Source organism: Mirounga angustirostris, unplaced genomic scaffold (genome assembly GCF_029215605.1).
Source record: "Mirounga angustirostris isolate CCGP_5_RB_7025 unplaced genomic scaffold, mMirAng1.0.hap1 SCAF_7, whole genome shotgun sequence".
Classification (NCBI taxonomy): Eukaryota; Metazoa; Chordata; class Mammalia; order Carnivora; family Phocidae; genus Mirounga; species Mirounga angustirostris.
The window spans coordinates 3,477,153-3,499,282 of NW_026991715.1; the positions used below are offsets into that span (position 1 = coordinate 3,477,153).

Below are 22,130 nucleotides of genomic sequence, written 5' to 3' on the forward strand. Positions count from 1 at the left end.
ATCCTCATGGATGATCTTCATCTGTTTGACAATGGTTCTCTTCCCTGACTCCTTAGCACCCAAAAGCAGCAACTTCAGCTCCCGTGCCACCTTCTTGCTGTCATTCTGAATGTTTTTGTTGATTATCTTGGAGAGCTGGACCACCACCTTGTCCTTGGCACTCATGGTGCGGCCCGTCCTACCATATTCTGCTAGCTTTCCCCAACACACTGGGCTCCCTCCACACACAGGTAGCTCTACAGTTGGCAGTAGATAATCTTCATATATTGAGTCTCAACAAGAAATACCACATAGGAATTAAACACTTTCCTAGTTGAAGAAACACAAGTAATTAAATGTTTTAAACTAATTTAAGAAGTAATAAAATTAAGTCTAATTTTAATAAGCTATTAAAAATCCAAATTAATAATACTAAAGCTAAATATTAAAAGTATCTAATTTTATTTATTTATTTATTTATTTGTTTATATAGATAGATATTTTTCATATAAAATAAAAATGGTAGTGGATAAAATCTAGTGGATAAAGAGTAAAAGAATCTGAATTATTCTGCAAAATTATAAATATTTTGATATATGTCTGATTTTTAAATTATTTTTTACCCTTAATTAAGACCTTTAGTTTCAGAGTCTGCACATCTATTCTAAAGAAATTCTCATTTAAGAGATACTCAAGAAGACAAGTATTTAATGCTTTTGTTAAATTTCTATTTATTCTGTAGCAAAATTTCACAAATTCTGTGGTTTAATGGCATGTTTTGTTTTAAAGTGCTGTAATTTAGAAATCCAACACCAACCGCACTGGGATAAAATAAGGATGTGGTTGGTATGGCTGCATTCTTTTCTTGGGTCTCCAGTGAACTATCTGTTCCTGCATTTTCCAGTCTCCAGAGGCTGCCTCTGTCTATATATTGGCTCATGACCACCTCCCATCTACAAATCCAACAATGGAAGACCACACTTCCATAGACACATCTCCCTCTAACAAGTCTGGAAATATCCCACTTTTGATTAGATTAGGGCTCCTTGGATAGTCTAAGATAAGCACCTCATCTCATGCTCATTAATTGAATTACATCTGAGTTCCTGTATGTCATGTAAAGTAATCTATTCACATATTCAAAAAAAGTAGTACATGGACATCTTCAGTAAGCCATCTGAAAAACTGTTGTAGTGTTTCTGAAACAATTTACATGCACAGATACTAGGTAATGAATATGCTATTCTTGGAGGTTCTGAGTTAATGAATGTTTATTAATAAGCATGAATATGTCAACTTTATCCTAGCACTTTTAAATAAAGTGAATATTTTATTATATAGGATATCGATGTCCACCCTAGATTATAAGATTATATATATATATATATATATATATATATATGGAATTTAGCTTTATATATTCTAGTTTTATTGTTTTTCCCCATAGAATGTATAATGACTTAGTTTCCATAGAAACCTCTTCACAGCTGCTTTGATTTCCTTGTTCCTTAGGCTGTATATTATGGGGTTCAAAGATGGAGGCAACACAGAATAGAACACAGACACCAAAAAATCCACAAGATGTGGAGAATCAGGGACTGGCTTCAGATAGGCAATGGTGTCTGTCACAGTAAATGTTGTTACAACTATGACATGTGGTGTGCAAGTGGAAAAGGCTTTTGACCACCCTTGGAATGATGGCATTCTCAGCACTGTACTGAAAATGTACATATATGAAAAGCCAATGGACACTAAACAGAAAAGTGCATACATAACCCCAATTGCCTCACTAATATCAATGATGACATAAGACTTTGATCAAGAGATCTTCAGTAGGGAGGGGACATCATAGAAAAACTGAGGAAATTTTCTGGAGCCACAGAAAGATAAAGAGAAAGTACCAGCTGAATATAAGACCCCAAAGATACTCCCAAGAGACCAGGAGGCAGCTGTCATCCTCACACAGACTCTCCTGTTCATGCTGACATCATAGTGCAGTGGGTGACAGATGGCCACATAGCCGTCATAGGACATGGCAGTTAGAAGGAAAAGCTCAGACCCAGAAAAGTGAATGACTAACAATACCTGTAATACGCATCCCAAGAAAGAAATGGTGTCACTGTGGGATAAAGAGTTCAGGATAATTTTGGAAGTGTGATGGAAATGAGGCAGGCATCAAAAAGTGATAAATTCTTCAGGAAGAAGTACATGGGGGTGTGAAGACAATAATTCAGAGTGATCAGGACAATAATGAGATTTCCCATAAGAGTCACCAGGTAAATAAGCAAAAACAGAAAGCCATGTAAAACCTGGAGCTCTCTGGTGTCAGAGAATACCATGAGGAAGAATTCCATCCCTGCTGACTGGTTGGTCACGTTTTCCAGTCTATGTTGGACAAAGGAGAGTAAAGACAACATCAGGTTCTTGTTAAGTCTTTCTCCTTTCCAAGAATGTTTTTATGTAAGAATTCATCTATTTTGTGTTTATAAGACATGCACATTTTTACTCCCCCGACATGCATGTTAGGGTTTATGACTTCTTCACTATGCCACCCCTAATATGTGTCTGAATTTGATGTATGTTAAGTGAGCAGATCAGGAAGACTAGGAAGAAAGAATAGGAAAAGCCTTTCATTTATGAGTCCTTGGTATGTTTATGATGAAACATGTGTCTTTATAAAATATATCCTGAAGTATTAGTTCAGTACTCTAAATGAAATCTTAAGTACACTGAATAAGTTTTCAAATCATTTCAAATAATAGAAGGTAGTCACTGAATATTTTTGTAAAAGAGATTGGTTTTAGATACATTACCTTTATCTACAAGAAGTAAGTAAAAATTTTCATTTCATTATATGATTAAAGACATTACACTAAAGAATAAAAATGAAATGTATAACAGAAAGGAGATGCAAAAATGTGGACAGAGAATTAATAAATATGGACTTATATCATTACCATGAAAAAAATAATAGTTATAGATGAAAAAAAGAGAGAAGGATATAGAATATGGGGAAAAGTCCACCTTTCCTACCCAGTGGCTGCTCATACATCTACTCTCCCACATGTGTTCATGCACGCTCACACAATCTTGTACACACATTCATTTCCAGGATATATATCCAATGTTTTTTGGGTCAAGATAGGAACAAACTTTAGAGAAAAGTGGTTGAGAATAAATTGAAAATGGTAAATATAAACAGAACAATGAGGAATAGCATCACTGGCAGAAATGCTTCCTTCAATGATAAGTTATAGTATCTTTGAAAAATAGCATGTAGGAAATATCTTATAAAAGCTATACAGAATAATTAATAATTACTAATGCTTATTAACAATTAATTAATATTTACTAATATACAAGAAATTTAGCTGTAGACAATTTGTCATTTTCTACAAAATGTCAATTTTTACTAATTCTTAAAAGAAGAGGATCTCAACTGAATTCTATCCAATATGTCAAGCCTTCTCAAATTATTTTATTTTATTTTAAAGATTTTTATTTATTTATGTGACAGAGAGAGACACAGCGAGAGAGGGACCACAAGCAGGGGGAGTGGGAGAGGGAGAAGCAGGCTCCTCGCTGAGCAGGGAGCCTGATGGGGGCTCGATCCCAGGACCCTGGGATCATGACCTGAGCCGAAGGCAGACGCTTAACTGACTGAGCCACCCAGGCGCCCTGTCTTCTCAAATTCTTGAAAGAGAGGAGTAAACAACCATTCTAGATGAGACAGTAGCACATTTAGAAGGCTCATATTATAATTGTGGCATCAATATGAATGTTAGAAAATTGACTTATAGTTCAAACCAAGAAGGCTATCAAGGCATTTAGTAATTTATGTCCTCATGTAAGGATTACTATATTTTAATTTATTTTTATTTTATTGAGACATATCATAAATATATTATGACTGCATATATCATAACTGTAGAATTTGATGTAAAGACTAATTTCAACTAATATGTCTTATGGATGATTTCCTTGAAGCTGATGAAGAGTTGAGATTGAAGGAGTCAAGTGTCTGCTCTGGTGTTTGGCAAAGCAGCGAAACCTGAAGATTTTCACTCTAATATTAATCGAGTGACTCTTTGCCAGCCAGACTGCATTGTTGAGTAAGAGGTTAGTAAGTTTTTACAATATCTTCAAGAAATACAGTATCATTTTATAATTACTTTTTGGAATTCCCCTAAAAGTCAGAACTTTGCACATTTTTTTAAAAAATTGCCCTGGAACTATCTTCTGAGACAACACATTTGGAATCTGAATTTTTGTGATATAGACAAAAAATATTTTTCTAATGTGTCTTTAAATGTCTTGTTTGTCACCCATATTGCAATGACTAAAAATGAAATGCAATTGACAAAAGTTAAAGGAAAGCATGAAGTCAGGATGGAATAATTGAAACAGGACCAAAGAATACATTTTTCCAACAAGCACTGTAATTAACTTATTTTCTCATTGAGGACATTTGTTTTTTACTCTCTGATCCTAGTCCTTTCCACCACAAAATGGAGAGATTGGATTTATGTTTCCAGTGAAACTTTCATCTCTAAACTGGGTTTATTGCTTATAGTACATAATAATATTAATCAAATTCAAGGGTGTGCCAGGCTTTATCTTATTACTTTGAGTATTATAGTTTGATCCTATTTGCACCCTACATCAACATACTCCATTAAATACTGGTGTTATCACCATATTGTACAAGATAATATAGGCTTAGGGAGTTTTAAAAATTCAATGAAATAGATTTCTCTCTTTGCTATGTAGTTTTGTTTTAAATTACTATGTTTTACTCTATATAATTGAACCATCAGTGTTTTGTTTTTTTTTTTTTTAGATCTGAGATTTCTGGTGAAGATGCTTAATGAGGTTTTCTTTGTGTTATTATAAATATGATTTAAATTTAGTTTCATGCCCATGTTAAGAAGATAATACATACCTTTGATTCTTAAGGATGTCCATTGGGATAATCATTTTTATGGAGACTGGATCAGACATAACGCCTCATAGGTAGTGCTCTGTAGACAAAGATCATGACCCTTACTACGGTGGCTTCCTGTCTAATTCAGGTCATTTTGAAGCAATTAAAGTGTATACTTCAAAGTAAATGTATACATACATATATATGCATATACATAAATACTCTACTTGCATGAATAGCTACTTATTGAAATCCAAGTTTTCATAGAGAAAAACATTTTTTGTACCTTTCTGTTCATATGTAGCCCATAAAGGATTTTTCACCCATTTATATTCCTACAAATTTATGAATACCTGGCGTTCATCTTACCTGCTATGATTCAAAATTCTAGGTTTCTGTTGATTCCCAATGTCTTCCTTTTCTTGATAGTTTTTCTGCTGTTCATAGTATGAGGGAGAAATTAATGATGATCATCTTGTCTGAAGTCTTCCTCTTATATTATCAAAGAGCATAAAATACTTTTCAATTTGTTGTGTATCACCCTTTGGGAAAACTATGGATCTACAGAGAAGCAAGAGTCCCTTCAGGACTATGAGTGTATTTCTGTATGAAAACATATTAACTGGGATTAATCAGTGGCATTTAGCCCTGGCATGAATATCTGACACCTCATACTCTTGCTTTTGAGAGATGTCTTTTCCCAGGTCATTGGAAATATACTACTGGGCCTCTGCAAGAAGAAAAAACAACAGATAGAGTCCAGTGCACTTTATTTAACATTAGATTTTAATCAAGAGGGAATGGGGTGCCTGGGTGGCTCAGTCGGTTAAGTGACTGCCTTCGGCTCAGGTCATGATCCTGGAGTCCCAGGATCGAGTCCCGCATCGGGCTCCCTGCTCAGCGGGGAGTCTGCTTCTCCCTCTGACCCTCCTCCCTCGCGTGCTCTCTGTCTCTCATTCTCTCTCACAAATAAATGAATAAAATCTTTAAAAAAAATAAGAAAAAAAAAGAGGGAATGAATTTATATGTTCTAAATTATATGACAAGCTAAATATTAAGCCTCTATATGTTTTTGAGGGTGCAAAGAAATTTGGTTTTAATTAGTTTTGTTTATGATCTATATTTATAGTACTGTGTATTGTTTTCTCCACACTTGTAAAATCTGCTTTGATTTAAAATATTTCTTAAACTTGAACATTTGTGATACAGATATAATAATTTCTCTAATGATTTTGCTGATGTCCTAATTGTGACAGTATTAAAATGTATAAAAACTAAATGCACTTGATAAAAATTGAAGGGAAACATGGAGTCAGGATTATATACTTGAAACAGACACAAATATACCATTTTTTCAATAAGCATTATAATCAATGTGCTTAGCTTAGTATGTTTCCTTTCACTGTCTGGCCCTAGTTCTTTCCATTATAAAATGAAGTCATTGAATGTCATGAATTCTAAGGAAATTTTATTTATAAACTGGATTTATCACTTAAATACATAGTTATATTGGTCAAACTTAAATATGTGCCAGGCAGTCCTCTGAGTACATTGAATGGTATACTCAGTCCCATTTCTACCCCACGATAACACTTTCAACTAGGTGATATCATTATTAACATATATATACAATATATACTCCCTGAAACTTCCTTCCCAGTATTAATAAGCATCATCTTCCACCCTCATCCAGATGTTAATAGAGATCAAACAGAGAATGAAGGTTTCTACTTTCAACCATCAAGAACAAGGAACCATGAGAGACGATGGACTCTGAAAAACAAACTGAGGGTTCTAGAGGGGAGGGGGTGGGAGGATGGGTTAGCCTGGTGATGGGTATTAAAGAGGGCACATTCCTCATGGAGCACTGGGTGTTATACGCAAACAATGAATCATGGAACACTATATCAACAACTAATGATGTAATGTATGGTGATTAACATAACATAATAATAATAAAAAAAGAACAAGGTAGCCATTTTACCCAACAGACCAATAGCAGAGAAGTTCTGCTAAAACACAAGATTTACAGAAGACACATGTATCTTATACTATTATAATTTAGATGTCCAGTTTTAAAAGAACAACTCACTCCTCATACCAATAACAATGAAAATCCCCAAACTGAGAAAAGACAATAAAGAGTTGTCAACAATAAAATGATGGAAATGTTAGAATTATGTGACAAAGTACTTAACTCAGTCACCAGAAAAATGATTGAAAAACAAATTATAAATATGCTTGAAACAAATGAAAACATAGAAGCCTTCTGCAATAAAAAATGCTCAGAAACATATAGATGATAAAAAAATCAAAATTTAATAACTAAGGGGAGCCTGGGTGGCTCAGTTGGTTAGGCATCAAACTCCTGATTTCAACTGAGGTCAGGGTCTCAGGGTCATGAGATTCAGTCCCACGTTGGGCTCTGCTCTCAGCACTGAGTTTGCTTAAGATCTTTCTCTCCCTTCCTCTTTCCCTCTCCCTGCTTATGTCCTTTCTCTCTCTCTCCTCCTCTCTTTCAAATAATAAATAAATAAATAAATAAACTTTTTTTAATTAAATTTTTGCAGTGTGTTGTAGTATTTTGAGTTAAAATCCATCTCTATGTATTATCTATCTACCCTATCATGTATCTATCATCTATCTATCATATATCTCTATGATTCTGTCATATTTATATCTACATATAAAGTGAATAAATATGTTTTCATTAACACTAAAAGTCAAGAAGATATAATAAAATTATGACATTTGAATTGATTGGTATGAAGCACTGTTATATAGAACTACTTAGAGGGTGCATATAATTATTGCTTTAAAATCTTATTAATACCAGGGGCACCTGGGAATCTCAGTTGGTTGAGCATCTACGTTTGGCTTGGGTCATCATCCCAAGGTCCTGGGATTCAGCCCCTTGTTGGGCTCCCTGCTTAGTGCAAGTCTACTTCTCCCTCTCCCTCTTCCTTTACCCCCTCTCATGTTCTCTCTCATGTGCTCTCATGCTCTTTCTCAAATAAATAGATAAAATGTTTAAAAAATATAAAAGTGTATCAATACCAAAGGCTGAATATTATTGACCTTCATCTCAGCAATAAAGAATACTTTTAGTTTCAAAGGAAAATTATAAATGTAAGAATGGAAAATAATTAACTGGGAAAACAGAAATAACATAAAGAAAATTTTAAAAGCCAATGAGCACTGGGTCTTATATGCAAAATTAAACAAATTAATTTATTTTTATAAATATTTTTTTAAATTAAATAAATAAATATAAATAAAAAGCAATGACTTGAAAACAGTAAAAAACATAATAAAACTTTGGCAAAACTAGGCAAGATTAAAAATGAGAGCAACACATAAGAATTCTCTTATTCTATTTTTAAGATATTGCATTGTCGTCACATCTTGATTCCTATATATAGGGGTATATGTTTCTCTCATTTTTAATATTCATGAGTTTTGCCAAAGTTTTATGATGAGCACTGGGTGTTATAAACAACTAATGGATCATTGAACATTACATCAAAAACTAATGATGTACTATATGCTGTAGGCTGGCTAACAACATAATAAAGAAAAAGGAAAGAAAGAAAAAAGAATATTCATGTGTTATCACTATGATGGAAAAAATTCAATTTGGCAAATCGGCCATTTATTTACTGTTATGTTATGTTGTTATGTTATGTTATGTTGTTATAAATCTGGGACCACAAAAAAAGAGAATGTTACAAAAATATTAGTAAATAGGATTATCAAAGTAAACTAGTAAGTCTGACCTCCCTAAAAAATGACATAATATTAAGATACAGGAAATTTAGGTTGTGATACAACTTTTAATTAAACAGAAATCAGAGATTATACACTGTATATATTTAGTAAAGCCTAACAAATTACCATAAACTAATGGCTTAGACCACAAATATATAAAATCATAAATAAGTGTTTTCCATGGGTTAGAAGTGTGCACACAGCTTAGTTATGTCCTATGCTCCAGGTTTCACAAGGCTGAACTCAACGTATTGGCCAGGCTGAGTTCCCATTTGTAGCCCAGGATCCTCTTCCAAAACTATGTTGCTGTTAGCAGATTTATTTCTTTGCAGGTGTAGAATGCATGTTGGCTTACTTCTTCAGGGTCAGCACCAGAATTTCTCTATTTTCAAAAATAATGCCAATCCACAAGTTCTAATCAATACTGTAGTATGAAGAACTATGAAGTAAGGCAAGCAGAAGAATAAAAGACATAACTGGAAATTTTAAAAAAGAAAATTTTTATTTCTGCCAGTTATATTTGGAGATGTGGAAAATTATATACTTATGAATAAAATATAAATTTTATATGGTTGTTAGTTTATTATCATTTATTTAAAATAGATTTATTTAGAAATGTACAATTTTAAAGTATTATCAATGAATCATCTCTTATAATTTTATTAATACATCCAGTATTAATAAATTATCATGCTTAACAAATCAATATATAAATATTAACTGAATTTATATATATATAATATATATATGAAAAAAGTATGCCATCAAAGATGGCAAATATCAGACAATAGATGTGCATATGATTTTTGAGAATTTTGTATAGAACACCATTTTTTAAATAAAGATTTTATTTATTTATTTGACAGAGTGAGAGAGCACAAGCAGGGGGAGCAGTCGAGGGAGAGGGAGAAGCAGGCTCCCCGCCAAGCAGGGAGCCCGATGCGGAGCTGGATCCGAGGACCCTGAGACCATGACCTGAGCCGAAGGCCGATGCTTAACCCTCTGAGCCACCCAGGCGCCCCGGTATAGAACACCATTAAAATAATATAATGTTGTTTGGAGCATAATAGATGAATACCTATTGTTCATCTTAATATAATAAAATATAAAATATTTTTCTATATTGTCTTTGCATTATTTTAGTCTCAAAATTACAGTTAAGTATTAAGTATACCGTGTTCTCAATATATATTAATTTAAATTGTTTCCGTTTTTTTTTAAACTTTTCAATCCTGATTACATTTGAAGGATATTAATTCTTTGTGTGGTTGGAACACATTAACTGAATCATGCTGCAGAATTTGTCAGATAAATATTTCTTTGCTACTGATTTGAAAATCCATGCCAATTAGATTCTAAATAGTAACAAGACAGTTAAAGGTGGTTCTAATAATTGTCATTATTTACTTGACTATTTCATTTTCAAATTCAGATGCTGTTTATAAGCAATATTAAGATCATGTGAAGCTGCTAATAAAATATTAATTAGAATTTTATTAAAATGCTTTAATTTAGAATTAATAGAAAAATTTGAACAGTATCTATTTTTACTATGAGTTAACAAGATAGCAGTTCCAAAGTATTCTTTTACTAAATTTTAAATATTTTTAAAATTATACTACAAGTCTTCATATTTTTTTTTTCTGATCAAAAGAATATACATCCTTTGTTGTAATTCCTTTCTTCATCTATTTCCTTCAACAGGAAAGCACGCACTGTTGGAAGAAATTATTGCTATGACCTGACCTTTAGCTCAGAGGAAACATTAGTGAAGTTCATCTTGTATCTTTGTGAACCAATATTTGACATATCATATTACTGGTTGTTATTATGGAATTGCTGAAAGTAGAATTATACTTCAGTAATTTGGAAGGAGAAGGAAAGATCTTCCTCCCACAACAGATGTATTGTAAAGTACTGAGGTGTTAGAGGTAATTAATTTTTTTTAGGTATTAAGTTTATATGCACTGAAATAGAGATTTTTAAAATAGTTCTGTTTTTTATTGAAGTATATGTAATAAACAATACTACATCAGATTCAAGTGTGCATCATACTTCTTCAACAAGTCTATGCACTATGCATTTCTCCCCACAAGTGTAGCTATCATCTGTCACCATAGAACATGATTATGATACCACTGATTACATGTGCTATGCTGTGTGCATCATACTTCTTCAACAAGTCTATGCACTATGCATTTCTCCCCACAAGTGTAGCTATCATCTGTCACCATAGAACATGATTATGATACCACTGATTACATGTGCTATGCTGAAACTTTATCCCCCGTGATTTATTTATTCCCTAACTGGAAGCCTGTATCTCCCACTCCTCTTTACCAATTTTCCCATCCCCTCACCACCCTCCCCTCTGAAAACCATCACTTTGTTCTCTGTATATATAGGTCTAATTCTGCTTTTTGTTTGTTTATTCAATTGATTTGTTGTTGTTGTTGTTGTTGTTGCCTTTAGATTCCACATATATGTGAATTTGCATGGTACTTGTCTTTGATTTATTTCACTCAGCATAATACCCTGTAGGTTCACCCATGTTGGACAAATGGCAAGATCACATTCATTTTTATGGATGAGAATATTCCATTGTGTACATACACCACATTTTCTTTACCATTTATCAGTGGATATTTGGGCTGTGTTCACAGCTTGGCTATTGTAAATTATGCTGCAATAAACATATGGGGCCATGCATATTTTAAAATTTTGTTAAAATTCCAGTTAGCTAACATACAGTGTAATACTAGTCTCAGGTATACAATAAAGTGATTCAACACTTCCACACAACACCTAGTGCTCATAAGAACATGTGTCCTCCTTAATACCTATCACCTGCTTAACCAATCCCCCCCCCACCTCCCCTCTGGTAACCCTCAGTTTGCTCTCTGTAGTTAAGAGTCTGTTTTTTGGTTTGTCCCCCTCTCTCTTTTTTTTTCCTTTTGTTCATTTGCTTTGATTCTTAACTGCACATATGAATGAAGTCATATGGTATTTATCTTTCATTGCTTTTTTCACTTAGCATAGTACTCTTTACCTCCATCCATGTATTTGAAAATAACAGGATTTCATTCTTTTATATATACATATATGTATCTCACATCTTCTTTATCCATTTTCAGCCAATGGACTCTTGAATTGTTCCCATAATTTGATTATTGTACATAATGTGGCTATAAACATCAGGGTGCATGTATCCCTTTTAATTAGTATTTATGCATTCTATGGGTACTTACCTTGCAATGCAATTCCTGGATCATAGGGTAGTTCTATTTTTGTGCCCAACTTTTTGCATATGCAAATACTTTCTTAATTTTATCTCCAAATAGTATTTCAACATATGTGTTAACCACAGTCTTCCTTTTCTAACCATTAGTCAATGAAGAACAATAATATTTTATACAAAAATACAACGAATGTTAGCAGTTAGATATTTATTACAGGGCTGAGATGATTGTTTTACAATTAAATATAAATATCAAAAAATAAAACTTGCAAAAACTGTTGGATGGTGTGAGAATAATATCCAAATATGTCTTTTTTTTAAGATTTTTATTTATTTTACTGAGGGAGTGAGAGAGAGAGCACAAGTAGGGGGAGTGACAGGCAGAGGGCAGAGAGAGAAGCAGGCTACCCGCTGAGCAGGGAGTCCGATGCAGGACTCGATCCCAGGATCCTGAGATCATGATCTGAGCTGAGGGCAAATGCTTAACCTACTGAGCCACCCAGGCGTCCCTCCAAATATGTCTTTAGTTAATACAGAATAGCATCCTTGTTAAGATTCAATGGTTAGAGTGCTAATTATTGGCTAACTGACTTAAGATTCATTTCTTAACATTTATTGATTCCAGTTTTTCATATAAAAATCAGTAGTAGTTACCTTGTAGAATTTCTGTTCTGAGATATAAGAAATAATGGGCAAAATCACCTGAAGCACTTAGACCTATAGTTAGGCATGTCATCATCAAAACCATTATCATCATCAAGGTCACTGTTCCAAGACTAGAGCAAACTAGCATCACATCATTTCCAATTTTATCAGAAACATGAAAATTAAAGAAGAAACTTAGGGTTACGGACTAATGAATTGAAAGAGAAGTAAACAGTCAAATGATAGAGAAATTATGCCATAATTGATTTTAAATCTGGAAAACAATTGATTTTAAGAAAAACAAACATGAGAGAAATGAGACGGATAGAAAGAAGACAGATTGCAAGAATTTCAAGAATGTGATGGTAGGAGAGCCTGGGTGGCTCAGTCTTTAAGTGTCTGCCTTCTGGTCAGGTCATGGTCCCAGGGTCCTGGGATTGAGCCCCACTTTGGGCTCCCTGCTCCGTGGGAAGCCTGCTTTTCCCTCTCCCACTCCCCCTGCTTGTGTTCCCTCTCTCCCCGTGTCTTTCTCTGTCAATAAATAAAAATAAAAATCTTTAAAAAAAAAAAAAAAGAATGTGATGATAGTAAGAATAATTGAAGGGAAAGTTAATGGAATAAAACCAAGATCATTTAAAAAATTATTGATTTCCATGCAAATGTGTTTGTATACAGAAGTAAACCAGAAGTACATTTAAATTAATAAAAAAGAAATTTAATGATAAAAGTAAGCCTAAAGAGAAATAAATTTAGAAATAAATTAAAAAGAACATATTAAAATTTAGAAAACAAATTGAAATTTGCTTTCAAATTCTTGGTACATTAAATTCCTTCATCAATTTCTGTGAAACACAAAATTTACAAATAGTAAGTGTAAGAATAAAACACGGTGTCTTCTTTTAACTATCCTATTCCTGGATATGTGAGAATAATATTTTGTTTCTGTTTGGACTGCATAGTAAAAATGGTCTCCTTTGCAAACTTATAACTTTTAAAAATGTCATTGTGTGATTTCCAATGACTTCTGTTAACATTATACTGTGCCTATAAAATAAAGATTGTTATAATTGGAATATTTGCAAGTCCAATATTGTGGGGTTAAGTATTTAAGAAATCAATTAAAATGAGCTTCTAAAAAAATTCTTGCCAAAACAAACAAATAAAAGAAAAAAATTGGGTTGCCTGGGTAGCTCAGTTGGTACAGCATCTGACTCTTGGTTTCAGCTCAGGTCTTATTTTCAGGGTCCTGAGGTCAAGCCTTGCATCAGGCTTTATACTCAGCAGGGAGTCTGCTTAAGGACTGCTCCCTTGCCCTCTCCCTCTGCACCTCTCCCTACTCACACTCTGTCTCTCTCAAAATAAATAAATAAATCTAAAGAAAGGAAGTAAAGAACGAAAGAAAGAGAAAGAAAGAAAGAAAGAAATAAAGAGAGAGAGAGAGAAAAAGAAAGAAAGAAAAGAAAGAAAGGTAAACAAGTAGTAAATTTGGAATCAATTACTCATTTTTAATAACTATTGCAAGAGTAAATTAAAAAAATAAATCACAATCTGGAATTATAATAAAACATGTAAAATTTGAAAATATTATAAAACCCTTTTAAGTGAGAATTAAACCAATGCTGATTATGATGGATTTGAAATGAAAAACATTACTTTATACCAGTGGCCTATTGATGTGAAGATACTGATTGGGAACATTTCCATAGATTTGGAAATGGCCAAGACACTCCACTGACTTTCAGGCCCGTCTAGCCCTGTAAGTACAGCATCCTATGTAACAACACCAATGATGCAATAGGTATCTAATAACTTAACAATTTTATAAACTAAATAATTCAAAATTATTTGTATTTGTATTTGAAAGTATTTTTATTTGTGATTATCAGCTTAATTGTATAAACCAACAATTTGATACACATTAGTAGGTATCACAGTCATTGATATTTTGAATATTTATATATTTGTTGTCATTTTATCACCAAAAATTTCCCAAGTGCCTCTTTCATGTCCCTATTTCTCAAGCTGTAAATGACAGGATTAAAGCTGGGAGGTAACAGAGAATATAATATAGACATAAAGAGGTTCAATGATGATGAGGATTTTGAGTTTAAACCTAAATATGCAATAGATCCAGAAGAGACGAACAAGGTTACCACAGTGAGATGGGGCATACAGGTGGAGAAGGTTTTAAACCTGCCTTGTGAAGACGGGATTCTTAGGACAATGGACACAATATAAACATAGGAAGCAACCATGAGAGTAAAACACACAAAAACAAAACATAAACTAACAATAATAAACACATATTCTAGAATCTGCTCCCCAGAACAAGCAAGCATGAGCAATGATGGAATGTCACAGAAGAATTGATGCACTATGTTGGAGCCACAGAAATGGACAGAAAATGTGCCTGCTACATGGATGGATCCATAGACACACCCACTGAACCATGATGCTCTCACCATCTGCACACAGGCACCTCTATTCATGAGGGCCTCATAGTGCAGAGGACAGCAGATGGCTGCATAGCGATCATAGGACATCACCAGAAGGAGAGCAAACTCTGTGCCAGCAAAGAAAACAAGAAGGAAAACCTGTGAGGCACATCCCACGAAGGAGATGGAATGGCTGTTGGTCAGAGAGTTCATGACGGATTTGGGGACAGTGACAGAGATGTAACAGATATCAATCAAAGACAAATTTTTCAGGAAGAAGTACGTGGGGGTTTGGAGATGCTGGTCAATGGTGGTGAGGGTGATAATGAGGAGGTTCCCCATCAGCGCCATCAGGTAAACCAGGGAGAAGAAAGCAGCATAAAGTCTCTGTAGCACCTGATCCTCAGGGAATCCCATGAGCAAGAATGTTGTTATTAGGGTCACATTGGTTAATTTCTCAGGCATGATGATTTTTCTTTTGAAACAAGAAAAATTTTCTTGAATCTTCAGAATCTGTCTCTTTTCATTGGTTCTGTTATTCACTGATTGTGAAGTTATTCCTGGGGTAAAGCATATCTTGGAAACTATAATTTCTTCAATGCATGGGTAGTGCTAAAAATTGTTTTTGTATTATTTTCTATGACAATGATACGATAATAATGTACAACTTCAATGTAATCAAGGTTACAATACAATCACTAACATTTATATGAAGGCTTTAAGAAGATACTATGTGAACTTTATTTTAAAAGCCAATAAAATCCTAGATATATTTATGTATTATCTATTATGATTTATGTATTTTTCTTCAATAAGGACATATGTCTGCTCTGTAACTAATAAACAAAATTAAAATGCAATGCTGTCTTATTTTCCTGAAGGAACGTGAAATGCAAACAGGTGATATAAACTTAACCTATTTAGACATAGCAAGAGAGCTGGAATGACACTGGGAAACTTACAGTAGATGCATAGAGATTTGGAAGAAATTCACTTACCTAAGAAGAATCAAGTTTCCCTGATTATAAGGGTCAGTTATTTAAATACTGAGGATAAAAATGAGCTTAATAAAGGGCACTTTCTCACATAGGAAGAGAAGTTAAAAGCTGGACCTTTTGTCCAACGGGATAAAAATTCCTGTTTAAACATTGCTATTGGTCTGGTTTCCAGTGTGTTGCTGAATGGCAGGCAGTCTTCTCTCCATCTGGTAAGCACAAGTTCAAATGTACTTATATGGGTCTTGCATTTTTGTGCATGTTTACAATTGACTAATTAGAATGAGCGCTAATTAACTGCATTAACCATGAGTTCTGATGCTGTCTCCTGTTGCCATCACAGATGACACGAAGTCGGAAGTGCAAAGAATTAGGTCCAAATTGGGATACTTCTTTTTACCCAGTAGGGTTACCTGGCATGAAGCCTAATTAATAATAAAACTGTCAAAAGACTTCTGTGAAACTTTACATTTTCAGGTAATAGATTGATTTTAATTTATAATCTCATATCTGAGCAAAAATAATTAGCTGTATTTTTTATTTTTCTACTTATTTTGATATTTCTTTTTTTCTTTTTCTTTTTAAATTTAAATTAAATTAGCCAACATACATTTTCTGATGTAGGGTTCAATGATTCATCAGTTGCATATAAGATCCAGTGCTCATCACATCACATGCCTACTTATTTAGATTTAAAAAGAAAAATATTTATCATAAGCAGGATACCATTCCTTACACCATATAAACTATTTAAGATATAAGATAATGAAGAAACTTCAATTCCGTTCTTCATCTCCACTCTTGTTTTCTATCCCTTGGGGAAAAATATCAGACTTTTCCCATATTTATTTTTTGCATTTTCCAGTGTTTATACAATATACAAATGCAAAAATCATATACATCAACATAAATGAGATTTTTTTTATTAAAGATTTTTATTTATTTATTTGACAGAGAGAGACAGCAAGAGAGGGAACACAAGCAGGAGGAGTGGGAGAGGGAGAAACAGGCTTCCTGCCAAACAGGGAGCCTGATGTGGGGCTCGATCCCAGGACCCTGGGATCATGACCTGAGCCGAAGGCAGATGCTTAACTGACTGAGCCACCCAGGGCCCCAACATAAATGAGATCTTACTATGTTTTTACCTACTTATTTTTAACTTATCATTTTTTCCAAATGCACATACAATTCTCTCACAATTTAAAGATGAATAATTTTTAAAATTGATCCAAATCCCTAAAAAATGATTAATTGCATAACTAAACTCATGATTCTTCATAAAAGTCAAAGTGTTTCTCAATTCAAAATTAACCAATATATATTGTACTGTAGTTAAATAAGTAAAATGCCATTCTTCCCACTTATCTCTTGGCTACTATACACAATTTATTTTTAAGACGTGTAATTTGAGTGATGTTAGCAAATCATAAAATAGTTTTATATAATTTTACTGCCAAAGAACACCAAATTTTATAACTATCTGTAGACCGTGGATAAGAATATCTTTGTTGGATCGTAGGAATCCTGTAAAGTTTAAGCACACCATTAGAGCAAAATATACAAAACTGAATGCACTGAAGAGGAAAAAGGAACAGTTTCACTTTATCCATGTCACTGCTTCCCCATGGCAGCACAGATCAGGGTCAAGAGAAACCTCAGAAGCTTTTTATCTTGATGAAGTCCCAAAAGTTCATTTTTGCTTTTGTTTCACTAGCTTTTGGAGATGTATCTTGAAAGAAGTTGCTGTGGCCGATGTCAAAGAGTTTACTGCCTATGTTCTCCTCTAGGATTTGGATGGATTCCTGTCTCACATTGAGGTCTCTCATCCCTTTTGAGTTTATCTTTGTGTATGGTGTTAGAGAATGGTCGAGTTTCATTCTTCTGCATGTGACTGTCCGATTTTCCCAGCATCATTTATTGAAGAGACTGTCTTTTTTCCATTGCATGTTTTTTCCTGCTTTGTCAAAGATTATTTGACCATAGACTTGAGGGTCCATATCTGGGGTCTCTATTCTGTTCCATTGATCTATGTCTGTTTTTGTGCCAGTACCATGTTGTCTTGGTGATCACAGCTTTGTAATATAGCTTGAAATTGGGCAACGCGATGCCCCCAGCTTTGTTTTTCTTTTTCAACATCTCCTTGGTGATTTGGGGTCCTTTATCTTCGTGTATGGTGTTAGAGAATGGTCGAGTTTCAATCTTCTGCATGTGGTTGTCCAATTTTCCCAGCACCATTTATTGAAGAGACTGTCTTTTTCCCATTGCATGTTTTTTTCTGCTTTGTCAAAGATTAGTTGACCATAGCGTTGAGGGTCCATTTCTGGGCTCTCTATTCTGTTCCATTGGTCTGTGTGTCTGTTTTTGTGCCAGTACCATGCTGTCTTGATGATCACAGCTTTGTAATAGAGCTTGAAGTCCGGAATTGTGATGCCACCAGCTTTGCTTTTCTTTTTCAACATTCCTGTGGCTACTTGAGGTCTTTCTGGTTCCATACACAGTTTAGCATTCTTTGTTCCATTTCTTTGAAAAAAGTGGATGGTATTTTGATAAGGATAGCTTTAAATGTGTAGATTGCTCTAGGTAGCATTGACATCTTCACAATATTTGTTCTTCCAATCCATGAGCATGGACCATTTTTCTGTCTCTATGTGTCTTCCTCAATTTTTCATGAGCATTTTATAGTTTTCTGAGTACAAAATCTTTGCCTCTTGGTTAGAATTATTCCTAGGTATTTTAAGGTTTGGGGTGCAATTGTAAAAGGGATCAACTCCTTAATTTCTCTTTCTTTTGTCTTTTTGTTGGTGTATAGAAATGCAACTGATTTCTGTGCATCGATTTTATATCCTGCCACTTTACTGAATTCCTGTATGAGTTCTAGCAGTTTGGGGGTGGAGTCTTTTGGGTTTTCCACATAAAGTAGTATATCATCTGCAAAGAGTGAGAGTTTTACTTCTTCTTTGCTGATTCAGATGCCTTTTATTTCATTTTCTTGTGTGATTGCTGTGGCTAGGACTTCTACTACTATGTTGAAAAGCAATGGTGATAGTGGACATCCCTGCCATGTTCCTGACCTTAGGGGGAAAGCTCTCAGTTCTTCCCCATGAAGAATGATATTCGCTGTGGGGTTTTAATAGATGGATTTTATGATATTGAGGTATATACCCTCTATCCCTACACTCTGAAGAGTTTTAATCAAGAAATCAAGATGCTGTACTTTGTCAAATGCTTTTTCTGCATATATTGAGAGGATCCTATGGTTCTTGTTCTTTCTTTTATTAATGCATTATATCACATTGTTTAATTTATGGATGTTGAATCAACCTTGCAGCCCAGGAATAAATCCCACTTGGTTGTGATGAATAATCCTTTTAATTACTGTTGGATCCTATTGGTAGTATTTTGGTGAGAATTTTTGCATCAGTGTTCATCAGGAAAATTGGTCTGTAATTCTCCTTCTTGATGAGGTCTTTGTCTGGTTTTGGGATCAAGGTAATGCTGGACTCATAAAATGAGTTTCAAAGTTTTCCTTCCATTTTTATTTTTTGGAACAGGTTCAGAAGAATAGGCATTAGTTCTTCTTTAAATGTTTGGTAGAATTCCCCTGGGAAGCCATCTGACCCTGGGCTTTTGTTTGTTGGGAGATTTTTGACTACTGCTTCAATTTCCTTAGTGGTTATAGGTCTGTTCAGGTTTTCTATTTCTTCCTGGTTCAGTTTTGGTAGTTGATACTCTCTAGGAATGCATCCATTTCTTCCAGGTTATCTAATTTGCTGGCATAGAGTTGCTCATAATATGTTCTTAGAATTGTTTGTATTTCTTTGGTGTTGGTTGGGATCTCTTCTCTTTCATTCATGATTTTATTTATTTGGGTCATTTCTCTTTTCTTTATGATAAATCTGGCCATGGAGTTTATAATTCTTATTAATTCTTTCAAAGAGGCAGGTCCTAGTTTCGTTGATCTATTCTACTGTTCTTTTGGTTTCTATTTCATTGATTTCTGCTCTGATCTTTATTATTTCTCTTCCCCTGCTGGGTTTAGGCTTTACTTGCTGTTCTTTCTCTAGATCCTTTAGGTGTAGGGTTAGGTTGTGTATTTGAGACCTTTCTTGTATCTTCAGAAAGGCTTGTATTGTTATACACATTCCTCTTAGGACTGCCTTTGCTGCACCCCAAAGATTTTGAACAGTTGTGTTTTCATTTTCATTAGTTTCCATGAATTTTTTTAAATTCTTCTTTAATTTCCTGGTTGACCCATTCATTCTTCAGTAGGATGCTCTTTAGCCTCCATATATTTCAGTTCTTTCCAACTTTCCTCTTGTAATTGAGTTCTAGTTTCAAAGCATTGTGGTCTGAAAATAGGCAAGGAATGATCCCAATCTTTTGGTACTGGTTGAGACCTGATTTGTGACCTAGGATGTGATCTATTCTAGAGAATGTTCCATGGGCACTAGAGAAGAATGTGTATTCCGTTGCTTTGGGGTGGAATGTTCTGAATATATCTGTGAGGTCCATTTGGTCCAGTGTGTCATTTAAAGCCTTTATTTCCTTGTTGCTCTTTTGCTTAGATGATCTGTCCATTTCAGTGAGGGGGTTGTGAAAGTCCCCCACTATTATTGTGTTGTTGTCAATGTGTTTCTTTGCTTTTGTTATTAATTACTTTATATAATTGGCTGCTCCCATGTTAGGGGCATAGATATTTACAATTGTTAGATCTTCTTGTTGGATAGGCCCTTTAAGTAGGATATAGTGTCTTTCCTCATCTCTTATTAGAGTCTTTGGTTTAAAATCTAATTTGTCCAATATAAGGATTGCCACCCCAGCTTTCTTTTGGTGTCCATTAGCATGGTAAATGGTTTTCCACACCCTCACTTTCAATCTGGGGATGTCTTTGGGTCTATAATGAGTCTCCTACAGACAGCATATCGATGGGTCTTGTTTTTGTATCCATTCTGATAGATTTCAAAGAGAGAACTATACATATATATATATATATATATATATATATATATACCAAAACTAAGATTAACTACAGTGAATGGGCAGAATATGACTCTAAAAATGAAAAATAAAAAAAAAAGATTTTAAAAAATGGATTGATAAGATTTTGGTTGAAAAAGGGAAAAAGAAAAATTCCAAAAAAAATAGAAAAGAAAATAAATTTAAAAAAATTAACTTTGAATGAATAAAGAATCAAGGGGGGGAAAAAAGCCATGAATCCTATATGCTGTATTCCTCTAGTGCTGGAGTTCTGCTGTTCTCATTGACTGGTAAACTTGGTCTTGGCTGGCTGTTCTTGCTGATCTTCTGGAGAAGGGGCCTGTTGCAGTGATTCTCAAATACCTTTGCCAGAGGCGGAATTGTGCCACCCTTGCCAGGGGCCTGGCTAGGTAATCTGCTGAAAGAATATGTGACCACTATGCTGGCCCTGCAAGAAATATTAAAGGGGTTCTATAAAAGGAGAAAGACCCCAAGAGAGATATAGAAAAAAATTTATAGGGACATTCTATAAAAACAAGGTCTTCACAGGCAACATGATGACAATAAATTCATATCTTTCAATAATCACTCTCAACATGAATGGCTTATATGCTCCCATAAAATGGCACAAGGTTGCAGATTGGATTAAAAGACAGGACCCATCCAAATGCTGTCTACAAGAGACTCATTTTGAACCTAAACATACATCGAGACTGAAAGTAATGAGATGGAGATCCATCTCCCATGCCAGCAGACCTCAAAAGAAAGGTGGGGTAGCAATTCTTATATCAGACAAATTAGATTTTAAACTAAAGTCTGTAGTTAGAGACACAGAAGGACACTATATCATTCTTAAAGGGTCTATCCAACAAGAAGATCTAACAATTATAAATATCTATGCCCCAACATGGGAGCAGCCAACTACATAAGCCAACTTTTAACCCAAGTAAAGAGTTATATTGATAACAATACATTGATTGTAGGAGACCTCAATACTCCACTCTCAACAATAGACAGATCATCTAGGCAGAAAATCAACGAAGAAACAAGAGCTTTGAATGACACACTGACCAAATGGACCTCATAGATATATACAGAACATTCCACCCTTAAACAACAGAGTACACATTCTTCTCATGTGCACATGGAACTTTCTCCAGAATAAACCA

At 34.2% G+C, this 22,130-nt stretch overlaps 2 protein-coding genes across 2 annotated transcripts; both read right to left on the minus strand.

Moving 5' to 3' along the window:
* Positions 1-1,407: 1,407 nt before the first annotated feature.
* LOC135365288 (olfactory receptor 14K1-like) lies at positions 1,408-4,980 on the minus strand. The gene is given in 3 exon segments (XM_064595630.1): positions 1,408-2,123; positions 2,126-2,364; positions 4,922-4,980. Coding segments are annotated over 3 exon segments (1,014 nt in total).
* A 9,541-nt stretch (positions 4,981-14,521) lies between these two features.
* LOC123842167 (olfactory receptor 14L1-like) lies at positions 14,522-15,406 on the minus strand. The gene has a single exon (XM_045871566.2). It carries the CDS (start codon positions 15,404-15,406, stop codon positions 14,522-14,524), a length of 885 nt encoding a protein of 294 aa, XP_045727522.2.
* Between the last annotated feature and the right edge of the window lie 6,724 nt (positions 15,407-22,130).